Source organism: Cetorhinus maximus, chromosome 6 (genome assembly GCF_964194155.1).
Source record: "Cetorhinus maximus chromosome 6, sCetMax3.hap1.1, whole genome shotgun sequence".
NCBI classification, from domain to species: Eukaryota; Metazoa; Chordata; class Chondrichthyes; order Lamniformes; family Cetorhinidae; genus Cetorhinus; species Cetorhinus maximus.
The window spans coordinates 40,176,726-40,203,302 of record NC_135884.1 but is presented as its reverse complement, the minus strand read 5'-3'; the positions used below and the strand labels follow the sequence as shown (position 1 = coordinate 40,203,302).

At 40.5% G+C, this 26,577-nt stretch overlaps 1 protein-coding gene across 2 annotated transcripts in view; it reads right to left on the bottom strand.

Annotated features, from left to right (window-relative positions):
• Window positions 1-925: 925 nt before the first annotated feature.
• Window positions 926-26,577, bottom strand: part of synpra (synaptoporin a) — a 437,007-nt gene continuing 411,355 nt past the window's right edge. For both annotated transcript variants that reach the window (XM_078543648.1, XM_078543649.1), the window contains 2 exons: window positions 9,063-9,254; window positions 926-3,865 (listed from right to left, as the gene is read on the bottom strand). In XM_078543648.1, the coding sequence (XP_078399774.1) occupies window positions 3,551-3,865; window positions 9,063-9,254 (507 nt within the window). In that variant the 3' untranslated portion in view covers window positions 926-3,550. The remainder of the gene's footprint in view (window positions 3,866-9,062; window positions 9,255-26,577) is intronic.

The window sequence follows — 26,577 nt, the reverse complement described above, 5'->3', positions numbered from 1 at the left end:
TTTTTCATTTTTACTTATTTTTTATCCACTTATTTTTATTTATTTTCATTTCTATTCATTGTTTTATCCCCACCTTTTATCCTATTTTCAATCTTTTTTCCCACCACCGTCCCCTCCCCCAACCCCACCCCCACAAGGACCATATGTCACTTGTTCATGTTGTTCTTTCCAGAGTGCTTATCCTTGTCCTGCTATTATCACATTCTGCTTTCTGAACTTATTGCCACCATCAGCACCTTCTTTAGCCAGTATCATTACCATTAACACTCCTTTGTCGTTTTGTCCATGACATCTCTGACAATCTCTCATTTGCCTCCACCTATCACTGGCCTTCTATCCAGCTTCACTTGCTCCACCCCCTTAAACAGTATAAATTTCATTACATTTTTACTTCTCTTTAGCTCTGAAGAAGAGTCATAAGGGCTCAAAATGTGAACTGTGTTTTTTTTTCTCTCTCCACAGATGCTGTTTGACCTGCTGAGTTTTTCCAGCATTTTCTGTTTCTGCTTCTCTAAAACACATCTTGTTGTGGTCACCCAAGAGGTGGGAAAAGAGGAATTCTGCCACATCTCTTCCCTGCCTGTAAAAACCAATTTCTCACGTTGTTAAAAGGATATTACCCCATTAATTAATAGACGACTTCCTGTGATGAATTTAATGGTCAATTAATGTGCAAATCCAGCAACTTCTTTAATAGGACAGAGGGACGGGTGAGATGCTGTTTGTGCGAAGTAAATAGTGATGCAGTGTTAATCAAACCACAAATTCTGGAGATTCATGACTTACGCTGTATTTCAATCTCCTGAACTTGCTAGCTGATTTGTGCATAAATAGCAGTGTGCATCGTGCACATGCCGTCATCTTCTCAGCAAATCTTTAATTTTTGATAGCAGCCATTGATAATAATGAACACACCACCATAGCCTGAATGCAGTACTGTACTTTAATTTGATAATTCGAAGTAAAAATCACAATGTACTGTACTTTTAACAATCAAAGTAATCATATGCAGATACAATCAACATCAAACAATGATATTGTTGCTTTACACTAATATTAAAACTTCAGAGAGCATTCACACAAGTGCACAATTCAGCAAATACCTTTTCAGAAAATATATGCAGAGCTTTTGATGGGAGTAATACAGAAAAAATTCCTTTCATTCAAATTTCTGTATTAATCTGTAAATTACTTCATTCAAAAAAATCTTGTCTCAGCCAAATGCTTTCTGTTTTGTCATATTATTGAATAATTATATTGATTAGGGGTGGGCAATAAATGCTGGTCTAGCCTGATGCCCACATGAATACATTTAAAAAATTAAAAACTGAAGAACAGATAAGTCATGGTTTATTTTAGGAAACTTTGCTCTGGGAAGTCTGGCCTGGTTCAGAAGAAAGTTTCCCCTGATGCTAAAAGTCATGTTAAAATTGTTGGGTTTAATAAAGAACAAGCAGAAAACATTGGCCATAATTTGCTATAGCAGCAGGGCATCTAATGGTACCTACCATTAGTTAGTCCTGCCTTCACATGCTAGATTTTAAAGTGTTTTGGGTGGCAATTTGCTTAAAATTCGAGCTGATAATGGTGCAATGAGGCAAGGGCATCTGGGACTTGCGTGAACAGGACAAGCAACTGTGTATCTCCTTAGCCAATCAGGTTGAAAGAATGTGAAAGTAACAATGTAAGGACTGAAAAGGAAGTATAAATGAAAGTGGATGCATTCAATGTCAAATCAGGTATGGGCAGAGTAATAAAGAGAGGGAATGAAAGATTAGATGAAGACTGAGAGAAAAACACAGGCAGAAAGGAAAAGTAAAAATAAATGTAAAAATTAGATTTTTAAAATCTCCAACAATTAAAGCCTAAGGAAATGAAATTCCACACTTGTAATAATTTTCAGTGTCAGAGAGGATGACTGGTAATAATTAACACTTTGCATGTCGTTAAGAGGGAACTTAAACTGAAATGGACTTCACTTTCTGCGGTGAGTTTAGTTTGTCCCAATGCACAAATACAGCAACCTCCATACCATTTACTGCATTTCAATGGTGAGCCAGAGATTGAAATGCTGCTTTTGTGAAGTTAAAGGTGGAGTAGTGCATCTTGGACAACAACTTCTATAATTTTGAGTTTAACTGGGCATCTGCCCTTCTTCTGAAATTGCTGTACTTTTGTACATAAATAACAGCATGCACCATCACCATTATTTTGACAGCAAATTATGCCCCATTGTGTACTGATAATCTAAAAAAAAATACCTTGAATGTTGTTGTGCTGACATGTGAATTATTACGTTTGCATTTTGCAAATCTGCAGCTAATTTTAAGTTTATCAACTGGATTACATTGGCTCGTCAATGGTTTTGATTAAAGATGCTAGAGATTACTTTAAATACATTCACACACTCACTTTTCAATCACTACCACAATATCACAGTATTTAAACAGACAGGGGGGAGTTATTGTTGCTTTGTGCTTTGATAACTACATCTTACGCCAAAAGATCAAGCATAATATATTAACTATTTTATACAGATACAGATTCAGTATTTCTACAACAACTATTTCATTAGTGTGACAACACAGTGAGACTACACTGCAGGCAGGTACATAACTTATTGTACCGAGGAATAACAGGGAGAAATAGCTGTGGCAAGTTGTAGAAGCTGGTTGTATTCACGTTCATAAAAAGTTCAATGTTTTCTATAGTAAAGATCTTTTCAGTACTTCAGGGTTATCCAATGCAGTGTGTCACTGCTATAGTGAATTCAAAGATATATTACAAACCCACATTTGCATGCTGAAAAAAAAAATCACATTTATATCTCTACTAATAAATAACACATACAAAGTAAACAAAATATCTTTTACATTTAACAAATAAGGCTTTTTTTTAAAAGAAAATGCTTTTTTTAAATGAACATAGAAATATAAATTCCATTTGACTGTAATACTTGTAGCTACAGCATAAAAAACATTTTTTATTTTACTAACTAAAGGGTGAGATCTTAGTGCACTTCAGTAACACCACACTAAAGTAGGCCAAAGTGTATAAGCTGTAACAACATCATGCACAAGCCATTTTTAAGTACACACAATGCAATATTTATCAGTCTCACAAGGGCCACTTATTTATTCCTCACCAAAATCCAAAAAGATTAATTGAATTCTAACACTATTTGCTCAGACAGAATCTACCACAGATGGCAGGAACAAACATCATACAAGCAAAACATCTTTTGTGCATTTCAACAATTTCACAGGTTTTACCATTTCAATACAACATAAAAAAGACGCTAACCATGGAGGTATTTTATAAAGTGATATTTAATTATGGTAACCGTCAATACTTACGTCACCATGCTAATATTTGAACACCTGGACATAATTATTAACAAGTGATTGAAACCACTGCCACTTTCTACTGATATTTCTCATTATCAATTTCACATGAATACTCAATGCCTTATTATGAATTGACTCTAACTGAAAGCTTAATGTTTGGAGATCTCAGATAAAAGATGCACAAATACCAGACCTAAAACATGTTACATTTGATTGGTTAAAGAAGTTGGAGGATTCTGGCCATAACCACCCTGACTGTAGCCTCCAATCTGGCCATAGGAAGCTTGCTGCCCATAACCTGGCTGCTGTACATAGCCTTGTTGGTTGTATCCAGCTGTTTGACCAAAGCTTTCTTGATCGCCTGCCCGCTGATTGTAGGGCTGGTTGAAGCCACTTGGTGCTGGCTGCTTTTCCATGGTGCTTTGAGAGTGTCGCTGAGCTGAAGTGTGCCAGCCAGTCTCCTTGAACACAAACCAAATATTCCCGGCCCACAGAATAAAGTTAAGGAATCCAAAGACCTAAGGAAATGAGAAAATGTGCGATTTATTTCCATTATGAATGCCTTTTTGTAATCTTAAGCTAATAACCATTGTGGTTCTGAGAATGCAAAGCTGTTAGGGAGATTTAGAACTGGCAACTCCATATGAATAGACAGTGCGTGATGAGAATAGGCTGCCATTGTATATGTAACACAAACAAATTTGGCATTATAACTATTAAGTGAAAAAACTGTAAACAAGTTGTCTAAGTTGCTCTCAAGTGTCACAAGCACCATATCAATCTGCTCCAACCCCAAAACGTCACTAATGCAATGTTCAAGGTGTGGATTTGTATTTTGACTATGCTTTGTACTCCTAATTGCCCATTAATTCACAAATGAGAGGTTATTTCATGTAAGAGTGAAACTGAAGGACTTCAAAAAAACTCAGCACCGCAGGAATTTATAGGGAGCGACTAAACTGCCACACTAACTTGAAACTGCGTATCAATACACATGTACTTTATATATGTGTAAAAAATACCTACTTTAATTTTTTAGCAGTAAATCTTCTCTTCCAATTCTAAAATGTAGCTTCAAAGATAAAAGTCTATAAAGTGAAGACAATTATTTGAAAAATAGAACTAGTTTTCGTACACCATGTACATTCACGATTCCAAGTGAGTCTGAGTAGCTCCGCCACCTGTAATTGCTATTATTATGCCATCAACAAAATCAGACCTTGTAAGACAGCCAAAAAAATGCAGGACGGCGGGAAAACAGTAATGCCTTTAGAAAATCACTCTCGATATGAACGTACTGTAGATGTTATGTGACCTTTAAAACCATTTATCGTACTACCTAACAAGTAGAAATGACAAATACAATTTTAGCTCTCGGCATAATTATCTTTAGGAATTGAATTAACATGTAATTAATCATTTTAATTTCTACCACATCTCTACACCAAATTCTAGTTGTCTTGTTCTTCTGTCAAGAATGCAAGGGGTAATTTGATTAAAGTTGATTTCTGGTGTGTAACTGTAGAAGATGTCAGAATTATTGTAATATATGCTTTCAAGAGGACCAAGGTTAGGATATTGTTCTATTATTGATGATCTTTATTTCAGTGTAAAAGAACCATAATTAATGAAACCTACAGGCCTGAGTCTTACTTTCCCATAAGTTGAGTACACCTAGTAATGCATTACTGTCACTTGGTACAGTATTACATTCTGTGGATATTAATAGGAGAAAATATTAGAACAAAAAATGAGTACAGCATTGAGAATTCCCATAAATGCTGTGGCACATGTATATAATCTGTAAAGAATAAGTTGCACATTGTTTTTATGAAATTATTGGTGATATGTGTCCTGATATTTTTAGATGTGCAAGAGATAATTTTCAGTAGGTGAATTCTGATTCTAAAACAATACACCAGTCACAATCAGGAACCCAGTGGAACAGGGGTCAAAATTGAGTGGGACTATTTGTTGCCCCATTCCTCCGCCACCCCACAACAGGTTTAACCCTGCAGGTTTTTGCTGGCATTTGAGGAGCCAATTGACTCAGATAGGAACTTCATGAATATATGTTAATTAGGGTTCTTTGGCATACATGTCTGATATCCATACAGGATGAAGCAAAATTTTCTCCAACTAAAGATTGAGAAGGCCAAAGCCATTAGCTTCCATCCTTGCCACAACACTTTGTTCCCTTGCCACCAAATCCACCCCTGTCCTCGGCCACTTTCGGAGGTTGAACTAGAGCATTCAATTCCTTGGCCCCCTCTTTGACCCTGAAATTAGATTCCAATTCCATATCCACTGCATTAGCAACTGCCGACTTCTACCCCCCTAACATCACCCGTCTCCACAACTGTGTAAGCTTAGCTGCTGCTGAAATCCTCAGTCATGCTTTTGTTACCTCTAGACTTAACTGTTTCAATGCTCTCCTGGCCTTCCTAAATTTGTATGGTCCATAACCTTGCATTCATTCAAAACTCTGCTGCCGAAATCACACAAAGTCCTGTTCACCTGTCATCACTGTGCTCGCTGACTTACATTGGCTCCTGCTCCAACAATGCCTCAATTTTAACAGTCTCACCCTTGTTTTCAAATTCTTCCATGGCCTTGCCCTCCTTATCTCTGTAAACTCTTCCAGCCCTACAACCCTCTGAGATCTCTGTGTTCCTCTAGTTCAATCCTCACACATCCCCTATTTTAATTGCTGCGCCGCTGGCAGCTATGAGTTCAGCTGCCTCGCTCTAAGCTCTAGAATATCCTCCCTAAGCCTCTTCATCTCTCTCTCTGCTTTTACGATGGTCCTTAAAAGCTAGCTCTTTGACCAAGCTTTTGGTCGCCAGTCCTAATATCTCCCTTTGAATGTTTTACTATGTTAAATGTGCTAAATAAATGCAGATTGTTGTTGATGTACATGACCCCAATAGTTATGGGCATTCCACTTGGTAAAGCCAGTCAGGGCAAAAGTATAAAGGTCAACATAAATAGTAAGTTTTAAAGGTATCTTTATGAGGCCAGGAGGAACAGTAATGAGGGTGTAGACCTCTGCTGCATCAGGCAGGCGGTTGGCTGGCAGGATGCAAAGGAAACCCGCCATTAATATCGGCAGGCTTCCCATGGAGACTCTCGAGCAGACATCCTGCAGGCTTCCCGCCTGAAAGTTTATTCCACTTGTGCATTCCCACTATTTTCCTTTGACTTACTATAACTTGGCAGGTAAAAAGCCACAAACAGACAGAGAGACAGGGAAATGCATAATGTGACTGAAATCTACTTATTAACAAGTGCATGTTAATGTGACCTCTGATACTTCAGTCTCTTTTGTCTTCTTCCTCTGTGCTTCTCCCTTTTTCATTCATCCTGACTATCTATTCATCAGTTTTACAATGAGTTGCATTCTCTCTCTTTTCTTTATTTTTCTGTATTCTTCTCCATTTCCAGGTTACCATTTTAAATTACCTATCAACGCAAACTGTTGACTTCCTTCATTTCAAGGAAAAACAGATAGGTCACAATGGAAAATTGCATTAAGAAAGAACTGTTTTTGATTGATGCAGCATATTGTGGATCCTTGCTGTGCTTTAGCACATTAAAGGAATTTCACAGGTATTTTGTAACATATGTTGAACTACATCATTTTTTGACTGTAGAATATCCCATTCTTGACAGCAATTAAAAAGTCATTTTCCCAGTAATTTGCAACTATATACTGAGAAAACCATCTGAAGTTGAATTTGAAATGAAGGCAATTCAGCTGCACCATGTTGGGTCCTTCCAGTATCCTTTAAACCAGTCCACCTGGGCTACAGTCTTTCAAATTAACAAAGATATCAAAGGTACTCGAATGTAGCAAGTGTGTATTGCACTAGTCACATTTGTTTAATATTCTGATCTGTTTTGAACTTTACTTTCTCAATAGCTTATGCAGAAATATAAGCTGTGTTCGTTAATGTAGCAAACAATTTCCTCTCCCATATTACTCTGTAAGACATCTGGCACATGTAGTGATGTAAAGATTCAAGTTTACTAAATCAGCAGTGGTGTTTAATCATTTCTTTAACTGCACCATTTTGTGATATTATCTGGACTGGTAGGTAGTTTCTTGAAACTGTATTCAAGATTAGTTTCATTAACCAGACAAGAATTTTCCTCTCAAGAAAACGGATGTTTGACCAGATTGAATTTGTAAGACATCATGCTTCTGATATTTGCACCCCTCCTTTCTCTGGGTATTGAACAAATAGTAAGCCCAAACTGTACTGCATCATTCAGGCCTCAGAGTGACTGAAATTCATGGGTTGGGTCATTTGTAAGGGCACACCCCTGGTACAGGTTTGTTTCCTGACAGTCTTTTGAATCATGCAGCAGGGGTGAGAAAACAGGTGCAGGCACAGGTTTCTCTATGGTTGTTGGACTGGCTGCTGTCCTTGAGGCCTTCTTGGAGAACAGCAGCTAGAAGACTCTCAGGTACAAAGATCTATTATAGGTGCAGCCCCAGGAAGAGATAGCACAATGTAAGGGGTGCGGAGATCTTATATAATGGTTCACCACCTCTTTTCCTCTCTGCAGCACCTGGGAACTGTATTCAGACATCCAACTTCTACTTGGGAAAAAGAAACTGCAGATCATAAAGTATATTGGCCCAAACTTCTTTGGTCTTATTCCATGCATAAGTTAGTTGAAATTCTTTGCCTATGGCTGTGCATGAAGTAATTTCTGAAATTCAGCTGTGCCATTAGAAAAGGAAAGAAAGAACAAAGAGTAACCTTAACTTCAGTGGAAAACCAGCAGAATTTCCATCCATCTATTACAAAGTGAATGATAACCAGGAAGTGGAGTCAGGAATGGCCCATGCCAAGTTGGGGATTAATGTTCCTCAATTCCATTGGAACCGTGCATATTGTGACGGTGAGTACCCTGAGGAAAGGGTCAACATGGGCCCCATTGGTGGAGACCCTAGACCCTGAATGAACAGTTTCAGCCCCAGTGCTAAGGGGACCAAGGGAACACGGTAAGGTTCTGGAGGCCCGGGTACATCCCATCATGCTTGCTTTCAAGGATGGGCAGAGACCAAAGTTTCCACGGCCGTGGAGCACATGGGTTCCAGAGATGTGCTTGAAGTGATGCTGTGCCCACTTAACCCATGCTAAGGAAATACCCTCCCACTGGCCCCATAAACACAACGGTGTCCCTGAGTACAGAGTCAGTGCTGGAGGACATGATCAGTTACAATCCTGACATAAGTGCTGGGAACACAATCTGTAGAATTGGGGGCCTATCACTGAATAACCTTAACACTAAAGTGACAAATATTCAACTGTGGTTTATTTTTTCTTATGCTTTGTATTGACATCCCTCCATTTATCTTTATTCCTTTAAATCACTCAACCATCCAATTTCCACTTTATTATTATTCCCTTCTATCCACACTTGCCCACACACGCATGCAATTTCTTCACCTTTACTCCCAGGACTTTGCCGGTGTTTTTCTTTGCACAACCACTAAGAATTGTGCAAAAATTACATCCAGTTACTCTTTATTCTGTCTTTCCTGCTCAAGTGGTACAACTGAATTAGAAAAGATACCTCAAAGATTTGCAGGCAGGGCCCACATCTTACCTCTCCACAGTATAGGATGTTGGCACACCAATATGTTGCATCACCAAACCAGCCAGCCATTCAAATATCCATTAAAATTAGTTTTCTACTTACAACAGATGTATTTAATCCTGACATTGCAGGGTCTCTGACAGGCAAGCATTTATTGCCCTGCTGTTTGCACGCTGACATTAGCAAAAGTACTTCATCAGGATCCGTAGCCACCTTGACATCAGAGAGTCCTTTTGCCCAGGCTGAAGATCCCACGAGCCACATGAATGAGAAGACCACAGTCACAATGAAATCCTGGAAAAGAATTTTAAAACAATCATTTAAAAGTTACATAAGATGCATTTTAAAAGCACACAAGCCATGCATATGGTCAGACTTAGTTTCATGAAAAATGTTCAATTTATACTATAAATGTAGCGGTATTAATAAATGTATAAATATAGGCTTTCAATCCTTGTGCATCCATCCTGTTCCCATACATAAGAAGGGAGGAAAATTGGCCCATAACCTCCTCCAGTAACTTGATCCTCAACTGTTCGGTTTGCTTCTTTCCAGTTGCTATGGTGACTGTGGAAGTTTCAAGTTTGACCATAAAAACTGACGGCAGCAGAAAACGGGAATCTAAAAAAGCTAAACTTGGTAGGGTGGTTGGAGAAGAGAGCCATAGAAAGAGCAACTGGGACTGTTAAACAGTGAATGAAAACCTGGCTAAACGGTATATCACAAAACTGTAATGTATCAGTGTATAAGTCACTTCCGTTTTATGCTTATGGTATTTGATACAAGATCCACTTAAATGCATTCTATTCACTCAGAATCAATACCTTCTACATTTATATATTGGAACGCTGCTGGATTATAAACCAAAACACCAAACCAAAATCCTGATATTTGACAGGGGTGGGTGCTGGAAATGGGGGTTAGGGTGGGAGTTACGGTTGAGAAACCTGGATGCCCAGCTTTCCCTGCGTGCTCGGAAAGCGGCAACTTTTTTTAAACAGGATTCCCACCTGATGCATAAACTTGGCCTCCAGTTGGGCAGGGGGCGCTCCATAGTAGGTGACAACCATAAGAAAAAAACCTGCAGCTGCTAGTGGGAACTTGGGGCAGAATTTCACGCTCGGTGGGGGCGGTCAGGAAGCGATCGGGGCTTGAAGGCAATTTCACACTGGCGGGCCAATTAAGGCCTGGCCAGTGTGAAAGGCGACCGGCAGTGCTCAACGCTGTTTGTGTGGGCGGGAGGTTGGGGTAGTGCAAGCCGGGCAAGCGTGACCTTTGTGCATGCGTGTGAGTGCACGCTTCATTATCTCCCTGAAGCACGGGGCTGCCTCAGGGAGATGAAGTGCTATTAAAAAAAAAAAGAAAATAAAAATGTAATGACATTTTGTAATGTCCCTGCATGTCACCTGAGCAGGGGCATGATATTAATTAAGCTTTAAAATTTTTATTGTATTTTTATTTGCTTTAAGAAACCTCATCCCACCTACGGATGAGGTTTCCTAAAAAGTACAAAGGCCACTTGGCCTTTTCACCTGCCCGCCAACCGTAAGGTTGGATGGACAATGAAAAATTCAAGTTAATTGGTAATTTAATGGCCTTAACAGGCCTTTTAATTGTCGGCCAAAGTCGGCAGCGTGCCCGCCGAATGAAATATCGGGACGTCAACTCGCGTCATTTTACGTTCGAGTGGGTTGGGCATGCGCCCGCCCGCCAAGCTAAAAATTTTACCCTTGGGGTGGGAATCTGATTCCTGGTTCTGGAAAGTGGGGAGTCTGATTCCAGGGAAGGCGGTAAGCTTGGGGATGGAGTAGGGAAGCACTCCTACTCCTATTGGCCCACAAGCAGTGCTGCAAAGGCACTTACATTTTCCCCTAAGCTTAGTCTTGCCTCCTGTGAGCTGCCAGGTTTCCAAAGGCCTGGGAAATCTGGCAAGCCAGGAACAAACATGCAAAGCAAATAGAATGAGGCTGTGAGCCTCATATATAAACATTTAAATAGATAAGCCTTTCCTGGGTGTGAACTGGCTTCCTTCCTCTCACCTCTACCCTCAGTTAAACATGGAAGTGCATGTGTTGGAGTTGAGTTTGGAATTTTAAAAAATTTTAACACTTAACCTGACCCCAACAACACATCTTTTGAGGATTAAAATTATACCCATTGTTTCTACACAAGTCTTTGCAAGAATTGAAGTTAACTTTGGAAGAAAAACTCTGTGACCCTGAAATTCCATAGGCAGTTTAGCTGTCTCTCATTGTAACTCTGGCAGGAGATCAGCAGAAACCTGAAGTGTAAACTGCTAAAAGCGGAAATTAAGGGCCTATCTAAGCAAATAATTCAACTTCAGAACTGTAGGACTAGAGCACACCCACAGCTCAATGATAGTTGTTAGTAATCTGTCAGAAGCTCGGAAACACAGCATGTTATTTCAGTCAAAGACATAAAGTTGACTCTTCAGGCTCTAAAATATCAACAGCAAAATAGTAGAATGAATGGAAATACATCAGACTGCCCTGTCCTTGCAAACTATCACCCCCATCTCCAACCTTCCTACCCTATCCAAAATTCATGAATATGCTGGTGCTTCTCACAATATGCCCAACTTGCCCCAATCAGGTTCTCACCCTGCCACAGCACTGACACGACCCTTATCATAGTCACAAATCACATCCTATGTGACTGTGACAAAGGTAAACCATCCCTCCTCATTCTACTCAACTTCTCTGCAGCCTTTGACACAGTTCACCTCATCATCCTCACCCATTGTTCTGCAAGGTGAGATTACTTTTGCCTGGTTCCATTCCTATCTATCCACTCGCAGCCAGGGAATCACTGGCAATGACTACTCTTCCTACTCCTACACCATAAACTCTAGAGACCCCCCAAGGATTTATTCATGGCCTCCTCATATTTCACATCTATATGCTGTCCCAATGTAACATCATCCAAATACACAATATCTGCTTCCATATGCACACTCACAGCTCTATTTCGCTGCCATCTCTCTCAATCATTCCACTACCTCTGATGTGTCATGCTGCTTGTCTGACATCCAGTATGAGATAAGCAGAAATTTCCTTCAGCTAAATATTGGGAACATAGAACCTATTGTCTTTGTCCCTGCCAAAATTTGGTTCCCTAGCCACCAACTCCATTTCTTTCCCTGGCACTGTCTGAGGCTGAACCAGATAATTCTCAGCTTTGCTGTTGTATTTGACCATGAGATGAGCTTCTGACCCCATAGCTGCTCCATCACCAAGACTAATTCCAACTCTGTAACATCGCCTGTCTTCACATATGCCTCAGCTCATCTGCTGCAGAAACCCTCATCTATGCCAATGTTTCTTTTCAACTTTTTTTTATTCATTCATGGGATGCAGTTGTTGCTGGCTGGGCCAGCATTTACTGCTCATCCTTAATTTCCCTTGTTCAGAGGGCATTTGAGAGTCAACCACATTGCTGTGGGTCCAGAGTCACATGTAGGCCAGACCAGATAAGGAAGGCAGATTTCCTTCCCTAAAGGACATTAGTGAACTTGACTATTATAATGCCCTCCCGGCAGACCAGCCATCTTGCAGCCTCTGCAAACGCCAGCCCATCTAAAGTTCTGCTGCTCTGAAGAAGAGTCATACGGACTTGAAGCGTTAACTCTGTTTTTCTCTCCACAGATGCTGTTAGACTGCTGAGTTTTTCCAGCATTTTTTGTTTTTGTTTCTGCTGCCAGTATCCTAACTCGCACTTATTACCTCTGCACTTGCTGGCATACATTGGCACTCTGTCTGCAATCATTTCGATTTTAAAATTCTCATCTTTATTTTTAAATCCTTCTACGGCCTTATCCCTTTCCTATCTCTGTAACCTCCTTCAGCCCTACAATCCTCCAAGGTCTCATCATTCCACAAGAACATACAAGATAGGAGCAGGAGTATGCCTGTTCCACCATTCAATTGCCATCAGTCCTTCGAAACGAGTATGACATCTGCCAGGCTTCACGATTGTGCGGTTTTTGATGAATCAGCAGGCCAATTCTGTAGCCATAGGTCTTTGAACAGAAAGGACAAGAGTTGCCCTGAAGGAACAGCGTTCTCAAGCCACAGTTCTGCTCTCCTTCCGCTTTTGTTGCTTCTCCACAGCAGAGTTTACGCGGTCAGAATTCAACAGTGTTGCGACTTGTTGGATGAAGTGCCGCCATGTGGTATGGTTAATTGTGGCAAGTTCCTCTCATGCACCAATGCCAATTTGCCCCCTTTTCACTGAGGCCTTCAGAATGTCCTGAAAACATTTTCTCTGTCCTCCTTGAGATTGGGTGCCATCCTTAAGTTGTGAAAAGAGGATCTGCTTTGGATGCTGATAATTTGAATGTCTCTCTCTCTCTCTCTCTCTTTAAGACACTCCTTAACACCTACCTCTCTGACCAATTTTTTGGTCACTTGTCCTAATATTTCCTTAAGTAACTCAGCATCTAATGTTGTTTGATAATGCTCCTACAAAGCACCTTAGGACATTTTACTAGGCTACAGACGCTATATTAAATGCAAGTTGTTGTCAAAATAGGTCAGGTACTGGAGGGAGTGCATTTTGAGATGAAACACTGGCTGACAACACTGCCAGTTGTAATTTATGCCATTCTCATGGCAAGATGTTGTTATTACTGATGTACAATATTGCAATCTTTCTTAAATCAATATAGAAAATGTTCCTGGGTGGTTTGAGAATTGTGACGAATTGGAGCTCAGTTAGAATTCAAATTATATTAAAGTTTGTATACTTATAATATCTATCTATTTTATATATAACTGGCCCATTTAAGTTTAGTCACCAATAGCTTCTTCTCCTAGATGAGAGTGTATACGCATATGTTCTGGTACACAAAGAATAATTTCAGTGGCATTAAACTTATGCAAACATACTTTTATTGCAGAGTAATACAAACTACTTGGCACAGTCTGCTTGCCTCATTTATGAACCAATCAGATGAAGGCAAATTGCTTGGTAACACATGCAGATGAAGGTAAATTGCTTGGTAACACATGCAAATGAAGGCAAATTGCTTGGTAACACGTGCAAGTGAAGGTAAAGTTCTTGGTGACATGTGCAAATGGCCTAGGGTCTTGCACATATGTGAACTTTAGGAAACCATTGTGTTAAATTGATGAACTTGTTTGAACCTTGTGAGACACATCTTGTTCTCCTGTAGATCAGTTTTTAATTTCAAAGGGTACAAAGGGGCAGCATGCTCCCACTTGTCAGTTATTCTCAGGTAGTGATAAACATTTGATAACTCCATAACTGATCGATAGATATCTCGATCTATAGATAGATAGATAGATAGATCGTCATAGATAGCTCTAATTAAAATCATTAGAAAATAGGCTTTCACAGTGCAAGTAAAAAAGGATGTATATGTTAAACACTGATTATGGTTGTTCTTATTTTAAGGAAAGAGAAACAGGTAAATGTGACTTGTCACAATATGCAACAAAGAACAAAATTATTTCCACATAACTGAAGAACAATTCACTCAAAAGACTCTAAACAAAACCAGGCAGTACTATTGTTCTACATAGATTTAATCACTTGCAGTTAGAGAAAATAGCAACTACTTTGACATAATGCCATTTACTTACTGATAAACGGTGACTTGCCTATTAGAGGAACTTACATGTACAATATTTCAACATGATCATACATCATGAAGCAATTTTTGACGTAGATTATGGTAGACCAGAATCAGTTTCTCATCTATTCTCTAGATTTAAGTGTCAGATTCAATCATATATAAATGGCTCATGCCACTAAATGCTGAATATTAATTTATATAGTGTGCAATTTTGCAGCATTCATGACATCAGATAAGTGCATGTCAGCCTTGGCTCTGTGGTAGCACTCTTGCCCCTGTGTCAAAAGATTGTAGGTTCAAGTCTCATTCCAGAGACTTGAGCACATAATCCAGTCTGACATCGAGTGCAGTACTGAAGGAGCACTGCACTGTTGGAGATGCCATCTCTGAGAGGAGATGTTAAACCAAAGCCCATCTGCCATCTTGGGTGAACATAAAATATCCTATAGCACTAAACACTGACTCACATGGCAATTCATTAGGGTTATGATGTTGCAAAATGTGTTAGAAATTTAATGATCAACTTTTGTGGGGTGGCTGAGTTGTACTATTAGTGATAGGGTTGATGTGCAGGCACTTCTTGAGTGGAAACATTAAATTTATTTACAATATGCTCAGCAGCAACTATACATGTGCTTTCAACTACAACTCTATCTCTACACTGACTCTTCTATTGGTTACGACAGATCATGTGATCTCTCCTAACATGTATTATTCTTAAAGGTACATTACACACTAAATAAAATCATAATTATTACTTTCCTCCCCCTTTAACTCAGCTATACATATATTTACAAGTACATATTTTTCAAGACAATATAATATTTACACTGGGTAAGGAATTTACAAGTTCAGTCTTTCAGGTGGTTTCCTGGTTCGTGTGGAACGTCACAGCTCCACAACTTCAGAATCTTTGTCAAGAACATCCTTTTTCACAGTTGCCTGAACATCAGGTGCTTCGATGGGCACTTGCAGTTTTGTATCCACAACTCCTACGGGAGCATCAGACATGTCAGTCCTGGGTTGAGTATCCTCAAGAGGAAACACAGACCCGGTCATGATCACCGATGGAACTATATCTTGATGATTTGTCTTTTCTTCCTTAAATGGTCCACATGTTTATGGATGATCCGGCCTTCCACCTCCACGTGGTAAGATAGAGGTCCAGTCACCCGGTAACCACTTTGGGCATTCCCCGAAGTTTTTCACATATACTGGCTCTCCCATGGTAAATTTCCTCTCGTGACTATAAGATGTAGGAGCAGAAGTAGGCCATTCGGCCCATTAAGTCTGCTCCACCATTCAATGAGATCATGAGATCCTCAACTCCACTTTCCTGCCGTTTCCCCATAACCCTTAATTCCCTTACTGATTAAAAATCTGTCTATCTCAGCCTTGAATATACTTAACGACCCAGCCTCTACAGCCCTCTGCAGTAAAGAATTTCACAGATTCACCACCCTCTGAGAGAAGAAATTCCTCCTCATCTCTGTCTTAAATGGGCAACTCCTTACTCTGAGATTATGCCATCTGGTCCTAGACTCTCCCACAAGGGGAAACAACCTCTCAGCATCTACCCTGTCAAACTCCCTAAGAATCTTATATGTTTCAATAAGGTCACCTCTCATTCTTCTAAATTCCAATGAGTACAGGCCCAACTGACTCAACCTCTCCTTATAAGAAAATCCCTCCATCCCCGGGATCAATCAAGTGAACCTTCTCTGGACTACCTCTAATGTCAGTTTATCTTTCCTTAGATAACGGGACCAAAACTGTTCATAGTATTCTAGGTGTGGTCTAACTAGTGCCTTATATAGTTTTAGCAAGACTTCCATATTTATATACTCCATTCCCTTTGAAAGAAAGGCCAACATTCCATTTGCCTTACCTGCTGAACTACTAGCTTTTTGGGATTCATGCATGAGGATCCCCAAATCCCTTGGCCTGTAGCTTTCTTCAGTCTTTCTCCATTTAAATAATATTCAGCTCATCTATTCTTCCTGCCAAAGTGCATAACCTCACACTTACCCACATTATATTCCATCTGCCATATTTTTGCCCACTCACTTAACCTGTCTATATCCCTCTGTAGACTCTTTGAGTCATCCTCACCACTTGCCTTCCCACCTATTTTTCTGTCATCCGCAAACTTGGTGATAGTACATTCATTTCCCTCATCCAAGTTATTAAATAAATTATAAATAATTGTGGCCCCAGCACTGATCCCTGCGGCACTCCACCAGTTACAGGCTGCCACCCTGAAAATGCTGCTCGTATCCCAATTCTCTGTCTTCTATTAGTTAGCCAGTCTTCTATCCATGCTAATATACTAGCCCCGACACCATGTGCTCTTATCCTATTAAGTAGCCTCATGTGTGGTACCTTATTGAACACCTTCTGGAAATCCAAACATATTACATCTACTGGTTCCCCTTCATCTATCCCACTTGTTACCTCCTCAAAGAATTCTAATAAATTTGTCAGGCATGACTTCCCCTTCATGAAGCCATGCTGACTCTCCTTGAATAGATTATGCATTTCTAAATGCTCTGTTATTATATCCTTTACAATCGACTCCAACATTTTTCCAATTACAGATGTTAAGTGAACTGGCCTATAGTTACCTGTTTTTTGTCTCTGTCCCTTTTTGAATAAGGGTGTTACCTTGCAAATTTTCCGGTCCTCTGGGACTTTTCCCGAATCTAAGGATGCTTGGAAGATTGCTACCAGTGCATCCACTATCTCTGCAGCTATTTCCTTTAATATCGTAGGGTGCAACCCATCAGCTTCAGGTGACTTATCGGCCTTTAGCCCCATTAGTTTCCCTAGTACTTTTTCTATAATGATAGTTATTGTATTTATTTCCACCCCCACACCTCCCCCCCCCTTCCCCCTGCTTTAGCCCCATGATTATTTAGTATTTTTGGTATGCTATTAGTGTCTTCTACTGTGAAGACTGATGCAAAGTATTTATTTAACTCCTCTGCCATTTCCTGGTTCCCCATTATTATTTCCCCAGCCTCATTCTCTAAGGGGCCTATATTGACTTTGGCCTCTCTCTTCCTTTTTATTTATTTAAAGAAGCTTTTACTGTCCGTTTTTATATTACTTGCTAGTTTACCCTCAAAGTTTATTTTCTCCCTCCATTATTTTTTTGGTCATCTTCTGTTGGTTTTTAAAACTTTCCCAATCCTCTGGGAAGTCACATATAGGGCAGACCAAGTAAGGACGACAGTTTTCCTTCCCTAAAGGACTTAGTAAACCAGATGGGTTTCTACAACAATCGACAATGGTTTCATGGTCATCATTAGACTTTTAATTCCAGACTTATATTGAATTCAAATTCCACCATCTGCCATGGTGGGATTACCCTGGGTGTCTGGATTACTAGTCCAGCGACAATACCACTATGCCATCGCCTCCCTACATGCTCATCATTTTATTGTAAATGCAAATGACTAAGGGTGTTGATGTTTGCGATTTGATTGCCAGGCCAATGCACAAAAGTGTATTCATATGCTGCCAGAATTAAGGCCCAACATGATATTCTTGCTGAGTGTCATGAAGATATAAATATATATAATAGTATTGGAATTATTATTATTAGTTTTGTATTAAAGTCTGTGTCTAAAGCCAACTAGTCTGGGTGCTTTGATGTAAACTGGTTTTGAGCTGTTAAGTAGTAAGGTAGAAGGTACATTTGCATTTTGTTGAATAAACCATTCAAAGACTGGGGGTGAAATCTTGCACCTAGCTAGGAGACACCAAGCAATATGTTTAAAATACTAATAAAATTGGTACTATGAAAGGGGTTTTATTGTTAGAAGAGGTGGAGTTCTAAGGGCCTGGTGATACAATGAGAATTTGCATTCAACGGGAAGGCTAGGTATATACAGAAAAGAGTTTTGTGTGTGTAGCTCAGGTCATGTAATATCTAAGCAGCCTGTAAGCCCTACAACTGTCTGCAAAGGAAACAAATTGAAAGGAACCTCATTTTGAATTCATAAGATAAAGTGTCGCTTTGCCTGGAGTCTGTTTAAGCCTATGGATTATTGTTGCCTTGGTGAAGATATTTACCTGGGAGTGATTCATTTGGGGATTTGTTTAATAGTTATTATGGTGGTAATTTTTAATTTAATGTATATGTTTAATTTAATTGATATAAAAAACCTCTTGAGGCTTGGTGGGTTTCATTTCTGAATTCAGAGCTGCATTTCAAACATACCAATTGAAAATATAGGTTATGACAGTTGTTTAAAGTATCTCCCTGGGATTTTAAATAACTCAGCCTTTACCAGCTGCTGTGTCATAACATTGAGGCTATGGGTGGTATAGCCTTTTCCTTACTAAATAAACTTAACAGTGGTTTGGGGTCTGAAATGATTGTAAAATGGTGGCTGCGTACGTACTGGTAAAATTTCTTGACACCAAAGATGATAGAGAGGCCTTCCTTTTCCGTCTTGAATATCCCTTTTCCGCTGTGGTGAGCGTCCTTGGTACATAATCTATTAGCTGTTCCATGCCGTCATCTATTCGATGAGATAGCACTGCTTTCACTCCATAGGGAGATGCGTCACATTTCGGGACCAATTCTTTTGTCTGGTCATAATGCACTAATAGGTTGGACGAGTGCAACAATTGTTTCACCTTTATGAAAGCTTCATTCTGAGGCGCCTCCCAAGACCAACGTCTGTTCTTTTTGAGTAAAGAATGCAGGAGGGCCAGCACTGTAGACAAATTGGCTAAGAACCGCCCGTAATAGTTGATCATTCCTAGGAATGATTTCAGCTCTGAGGCATTCTTTGGTGCAGATGCCTCTTGTATAGCTCTCACTTTCTCCTCAACTGGGTGAAAGCCCTGTGAATCTACCCAGTGACCCAAATAGATTACCTCCCTCGCTTGGAACGTGCACTTTTCTTTTTGGAGACGCATTCCAGCTTGCAAGAAACATTTTAAGACTTCTTCTAAGTTTGCCAAATGCTCTTTTTCAGTGAATCCCCTCACCAATACATCGCCTAAATAACCTGGGGCAGCCCCTGCAGTAAGCTTTCCATTGTGCTCTGAAAGGTGGCACAAGCTGAGGAGACACCAAAAGGCAATCGTGTATATTGGTACAACCCTTTGTGGTTATTAATTGTGACAAATTCCCAGGAGGCATTATCTAATTCTAGTTGTTGATAAGCATGACACACGTCAAGCTTTATGTACGTTGTCCCTCCTGCCAGCTTGGCATACAGGTTTTCAATTTTTGGAAGGGGGGAACTGTCCAGTTTGGCTACTTTATTAACCGTCAGTTTGTAGTTGAGGGTTTTGGTCGGGTTTAAGGAGGGGGACTATGGGTGCTGCCCATTCTGAGAAGTGAACAGCTTGTATAACACCCAGTTTCTCTAGCCTGTTCAGCTCAGCGTCGACTTTTTCTTGCAGGGCATATGGCACCGGTCTCGCCTTCATGAAGGGAGGGGTTGCTTCAGGATCCACATAAATCTTGGCCTGTAGGCCCTGGGTTTTCCCCAGTTCGTCCTGAAAGATGGTGACATACATTTTATGGTAGCCCACTTGCCCTCAACTGGAAAATTTCAGACCGTTCTAACTTAACCTCCTTTAACCAATCTTGCCCCAGGAGACTTGGCCCTTCATCTGCTACCACCATCACGGGTAGCTGTGCCGACTGGCTTCCATAGTGGACAGTTACTCTGCTTATGCCTTTTACTTGAATGTCTTCATCTGTATACGTTTTTAGTTTGGCAGCTGTTCGTTCCAAACTTAATTGATGTTCACCATTATTCAAATATCTGTAAGTATGGGAAGAATTTTCCCCTTGTCGGGGGGGGAAGTTCAGGTGCGGGCGCATGCGGGTGCGCCTCCGATTGGCCCCCCATTTTACATGGGCGGGCCAATTAAGGCCTGCTCAGCGTGACGTCCGCCAGAAAGCGCTATGCGCTCCCTGTGTGGGCGGGGTGATTCCCTAAGCCGGGAGTGCGCTCTTTCGCACAAGCACGCGAAAGAGCACACTCATCTCCCTGAGGCTAAGTACTGCCTCAGGGAGATCGGTGCCAAAATCAAAAATGGTCAATGCACAAAAATAAAATTTCTCTGACATGCCCCCTCATTTGACACTCACATGAGTTGGGACATGTCATCACTTTTATTCAAGCTTTTATTAAATTTTTAAAAACCTACATGAAACCTCATCCTCCTCGTGGATGAGGTTTCATGCTTTTTCTGAAGCCTGCCAGGGCTCCCAGCCTGCCCGCCAGCCTTAAGGTTGGATGGGCAGGTCCATTAACTGGTTGAATTAGTTTTTAAATGGCCTCAATTGGCCGTTGACAGGTCGGCGGGCACACAGCTGATTCAGCTGCGCTCCCACCAACCTAAAAATTGAAATGACGTGGGGTGATGTCGGGAGTTCCGCCCGATGTCATCCCGCATCATTTTACACCTCGGCGAGGGTGCCCAGCCCCCACCCCCACTAGCCGACCTCAATATCCTAGCCTATTTTCCCCAATTACTGTACTGGAAATTCCCGTGGCTACTACCATTTCAACAGGTTTGCCATTTTCTTTCACTGTGACAAGTATTGGTTCTGTCTTTCCAGCTTTCAGATTAAACAATGAGTAAATGCCAGAATTTGTTGTTTCAGGCTCTTGTACTTTGTAGATTTCATTGGGCTTCTTCTTTTGTTTACAAGCCTGCTTGAATCTTTCCTTGCATTGCCTCATTATATGTCCATTTCTGTGACAATAGTAGCTTTTGATTTTTTTAAACTGCCAATCGCTAAAAGACCTGCTCACCTCAATTAAAATTATTCTTCAATTTCACTGCTATGTTATTTTTCTTTACTCTTCGGCTAGCGGGGGCTGTTTCCCGCTTCTCGGCAGAGTCTTGCTTTTTCACATCACTTTTGGCTGAGGTTTCCTGCCCGATGTGGAGGACGGTGCCATTTTGCGCACCCTGTATTGCTTTTGAATCTCTTACTGTGCTTTCCATGGCCAGTGCTATCTCTTGCACCTTCTTGAAATCCAAATTCATTTCGAACAATAATCTTTTATGAATTGTGTCCTCTTTCACATCACACATTAAACGATCTCTGAGCATGTTGTTCAGAGTTGTAGCGAACTCACAATATTCCGTTAGCTGCTTCAAATTTGCCACGTAGCATACAATTGTCTTACCCAGGGCTCCATTTTGCAAATTAAACCTGAACCTCTGCATCAGGGCTTGGGTTGAAAGTGACCCTTCACATGGTCCACCAATTCATCGAAATTTTTTGAATCTGGGGCACTGGGTGCCATCAAACTTCAAATCAAACCACAGCTTTTGCTCCCACAAGTGCTCAAGATGATCGCTCGCCTCTTCTCTTCCCCTGTAATCTTTTTCACTTGAAAAAAGAACATGAGGCATTCTATGTATTGAGACCAATCATCTGTTGTTGGTTCAAAAGGATCAATTGTCCCAAATTGTGGCATTTTGAGAGAGGATAATGTCTTCAATTCTAATGGAGCTTGCTACTTACAATCACCGGGCGAGGTACAATGCCGATTTCTTTCTAACTCGATTTCTTTTGTTCAACCCTATTTTATCCTTATCGTCAGTTTGTTGTGGGGTGGCTGAGTTGTACTATTAGTGATAGAGTTGATCTGCAGACACTTCTTGGGTGGAAACATTAAGTTTATTTACAATATACTCACCAGCAACTACACAAGTACTTTCAACTCCAACTCTATCTCTACACTGACTACGGCGGTAGCCCTGTGCTACTCTCCTATTGGTTACTACAGATCATGTAATCTCTCCTAACAAGTATTATTCTTAAAGATACATTACACACTAAATAAAATCATAATTACTACAGCACCTAATCAGAAAATGAATGAAAAGTGACGGATTTCAGCCATGAGCTTGGGCTCTGACCTCATTTAGGTCTTATTGCCTTCATGCCCAGAATCCTCTCATAAGGGTTGAGTGGCAGCATGGGTGGCCGTATCTGATCTTATTTGCATGGACTCCATCTAATCCTGTATGTGCATCCTTCTACTGCAAGCAACTAAAAGAATATATTTTAGAAAAAGGGGTACAGGAATTATATGTGCTACACAGGGTCCAGACCACTAGTATCTTACTGATTATATATCGACATACAGCATTCAGGCTCCTTGTGCTGGCAGAGTACTTAGTGCTTGTTGCTTGCTTCATTTAACAGCTGATGTTGCTATGGCAACATTGCACAGTGAGCAGGAACAACATGACTTTTGTATTTAAAACTTTGTTTGCTTATTTTCTAATACATTCAGCATGATGAAAGAGATTGAACCTGTTTTATTCATATGTATTGGCGGGACAGGACACACCTAGGGATAGTGATGGACAAGTCTGGGATACTGGCTGATAGACATGAATCTGAGTGTCAGGCTGTTGCCTGACTAGTCTGTGGGACAGATCTCTCAACCTTGGCCCCATATCCGGCTATTAGTGAGGAAGACTTATCAGGACCAACTGCTGGGAGTGCCTTCGTCATTGCTAATTTCTGAATAGCACTAACACGCTATTCACTAACACGATACCTGTGGCTTTCAATTTCTATTTTGGTCCCCTCCAGGCTCATTCTAAGGACTATTGCAGTGTCATTCAGTTCACCAGAATTGAATCAAGAAAGGGGCAGGTGTATTATTCAACAGGACCAACACTTTCATAACATTCACCACTGAATAGCAGCAGCAGCAAGGGATGGCTTTACAATTCTAATGCATTTCAAGTTTTCCACAACTACAAGTGATAATTGATTGAATCCATGCAGCTGCTCAAACTTTTGCCCACAATATTATGACCTACATGAACTTACTTACAATATCCAGGTGTGACCACCAAAAAAAATGAACTCAATGTCTAATTCATAGCAAATCCTAGGATACATTTATTTTGCACCAATCATCTGTACTAGCCTTGTTTGAAAGGGAAGGCAGAGAGCATGGATGACTCTTTGGAGGCCATGTCTACATTCTTCAGCCTAGCGAGCAATTCTTTTACAGTAGCCTTGAACAAAAATTGACCACACAATCACCAGGATCATTTCTGAACAGTGCTTCAAATGTTTACATTACTGCCCCAACATAATGCCTCCAGATCAATATAGTATGCTGCATGCTGCAGAGCTTTGTTGAGCAGAGGTGTTCAGCACTGAGGAAGAGCAGAAGGCTTGCAGCACAGAGGCAGTGAGAATGGGGAAGAAGCTAATGAAACTCTAGTAACTCATGTGCCAGGTGCTGGGTGGTATTCTGTCGACCCTGTAGGTTTTCCTGAATTGTGCAATTCCAGAGCCTGGCATGTTTAAGATCTTAATGGGATTGACTTGTGTGCCCAGCCATCTGGAACTTCTAGCAGGTAAAGTGACCATCAGTCAAGTAGATTCTGTTTCCGATTCTTAGTCCATAAAACTGGCTCTCCTCAATCTGTAATGTCCAATACGGCAGCAATTTTGTTGAGTAAACATCTTGCTTAAGGTAGCATTCACATCACAGTTGTAGCATCAACGTGGAGTAGTTTGACAGTGCATTAACACTGCAATTAAAGTATGAATGCAGAGTTAGGGCCCTATTAACAACAGAGTGAAGCAGACTTTAGATTTTAACCCTGTTTACACGCAGCAGATTCAGGATCAGTGCCACGCTGAACCTCTCTTAATTGATTCCAAACGTGTCGTGCGATTTTCCTGTTACTGCTCCTGTTTGTAGTTGACAATCTGAGGATTAGGCTTCTCCCTTTTCATTGCCTCTCTGACTTTCAGGAAGATACAGCCCACAGTTTAGCCCAAAGACTGAAAACTACAAAATCTTGAGCAAGTCAGCAGACTTAATCACATTTAAAAACTCTTCATATCATAAATTTACCTGGAATAATACATGAATAGCAGTTTTTCCATTTTAATGGCCTTTCCATTTGCTTTCATTTCTGTTAATTTGTTGAATATTTGCTCCAACAATAAGTACTGACATAGTCGGAATTTTTGACATGTAGGTCCTTCCCTACAGGGAGCTCAATTAACAAGCACAATGAAACTATAAAACCACCATAACCTAATGATTGTATTTTCTGACATTACTTCATCTCCTTTACACTGCAGTTTTGCCACCCACTATTCAAACAAAAGGATGTTAAAAATGCACAGAAATAAAAAGTTGGAAGGATGTAGGCTTGACCCTCACCTTGTTCAGCTGAGCCAGGCTGCACTTGCCCTGACAGAAGGAAATGGGATCTTCCAGCATAATATAGAGGTACACAAAAGGTATGAAAAATATATTCAACACTAAAATACTTCACAGGCTGAGAATACCCAAAACAAAAGAAAGAATACAGATGTTCCCTCTTTGCCCGGTGCCTCACTATATACCTAAGTAGACTTACCTGCAACTTGCCAGTGAAATTCAAATGAAGCCCAAATCTATAAATAGATAGAGCTGTGACTTTGTGCCAACTTTCGGCAAAGATTGAAAATCCATCCCCATGGCCTCAAGGTGTAGGAAATTATGGATTCAATGCAGACTATAACATTAATTGAACGGTGACCCATATATCATAATGCAGATGGCTAAGTGCAGTTAGCCAAACAAATTTGGTTATGCAAAGAATCTACTGACTTACGTTGATCATAAGTCAATCCCTCTCTTCCATATAACACGGTCATGCTGCCAGTCAGAACTCATTGAATTACTGTTATGATCAGCCTAGTGAGATAGTTGAAATTTTAGAATGCCACTTCACTCAGGGTCTCTGGAGGTGACTTCAAATTAATATTACTAACAATGTTATATTTTTATTAATTATTGGCTGAAGGAAAGAAGATTTGTAAATGTCATGAAAAACCATTGATTCATTTATTCACTTATTCCATTAAAGGCATTAGTTTCTATTTCTTTGTGCTAAGAATCTAGTTACAATTTCAGAATTTAAAGTAAACACAAACCTTAGGTACTACAAAGCATCCCTAAATTGAAAATGCTAATTTTCTGGAGTGTTCTGGCACTTATAGTCTCTGGTTCCTTATTTCCTTAATTAGTTTAAAAAGTAGTTATACATTTTGGGGATTTTTACTCTAGGTATTTCCCTCAGGTTCAGCATTTTAGATTACTCAGGTAAACTTTCGCTCTTTATGACCTACAGTGTGACAGTACCTCCTCAGCATCAAAGTCATTTATAGAAAACCCAAAGGTGGAACAGAAAGTTTTTGCCACTGTGGCTGGAATTTTGCCAAATCACAGGTTGTCCTTAAAGCAGATCCCGAGCCTGTGCCAGCTGATGGCAGGAATGCAGGCAAGATATTCCTGGTGGTAGCCACAAGGACCACCATCCAATTGAGAACGGTGGCCTGTCTCTCAGAGCTGTCTAGCCAATCAGAGGGCTGGCAGCCTTGGCAATACTAAGGAATGAGGTGGCCACTGCTGAGGCTGCAGGAAGAAAAAGAGAGCGCCTCCATGTTGAGATGCCTTTGATGGACAGGCAAGTCTTTTAATTTACTTACCAGGGCCAGGGGCAGACCCTGTGATTGGAGGGGTGAATCCTCCAGTGGTGACGCCAGAGCCACAGGGGAGGCCACTGTTGCTGGGGGCCCCTCCAAGGGCCATGGAGTGGCCATTAAGGACAGCCATCTCCCATCCTTTGCAGTGGTTTGCCTAGCAGTCTCGCCATGTGGTAGTGGCTCGCCCCAAAGATGGTAAAATGCCCACTGCTATGAGAAGTGGCCTTTAATTACCCACTTCATTGGTTTAATTGGCTACCTATCTCTCGTTGTGCTGTACTTTGAGAATACCCCATGACAGTGACATTTTACCAGGCTTTCTGCCTCTCAGCCCATCTCCAGAGGGCTGGTAAAATCCAGCTGCTGATTATATCACTTGCCCTCACGTGAAATGGTAGAATAAACATTTTAATAGATCTTAGCTTTAGGCTGTAAATTGTTGATTTCATCTATTTAAAAGATAATGGATAAGTGAACATAGAGGAGATGGC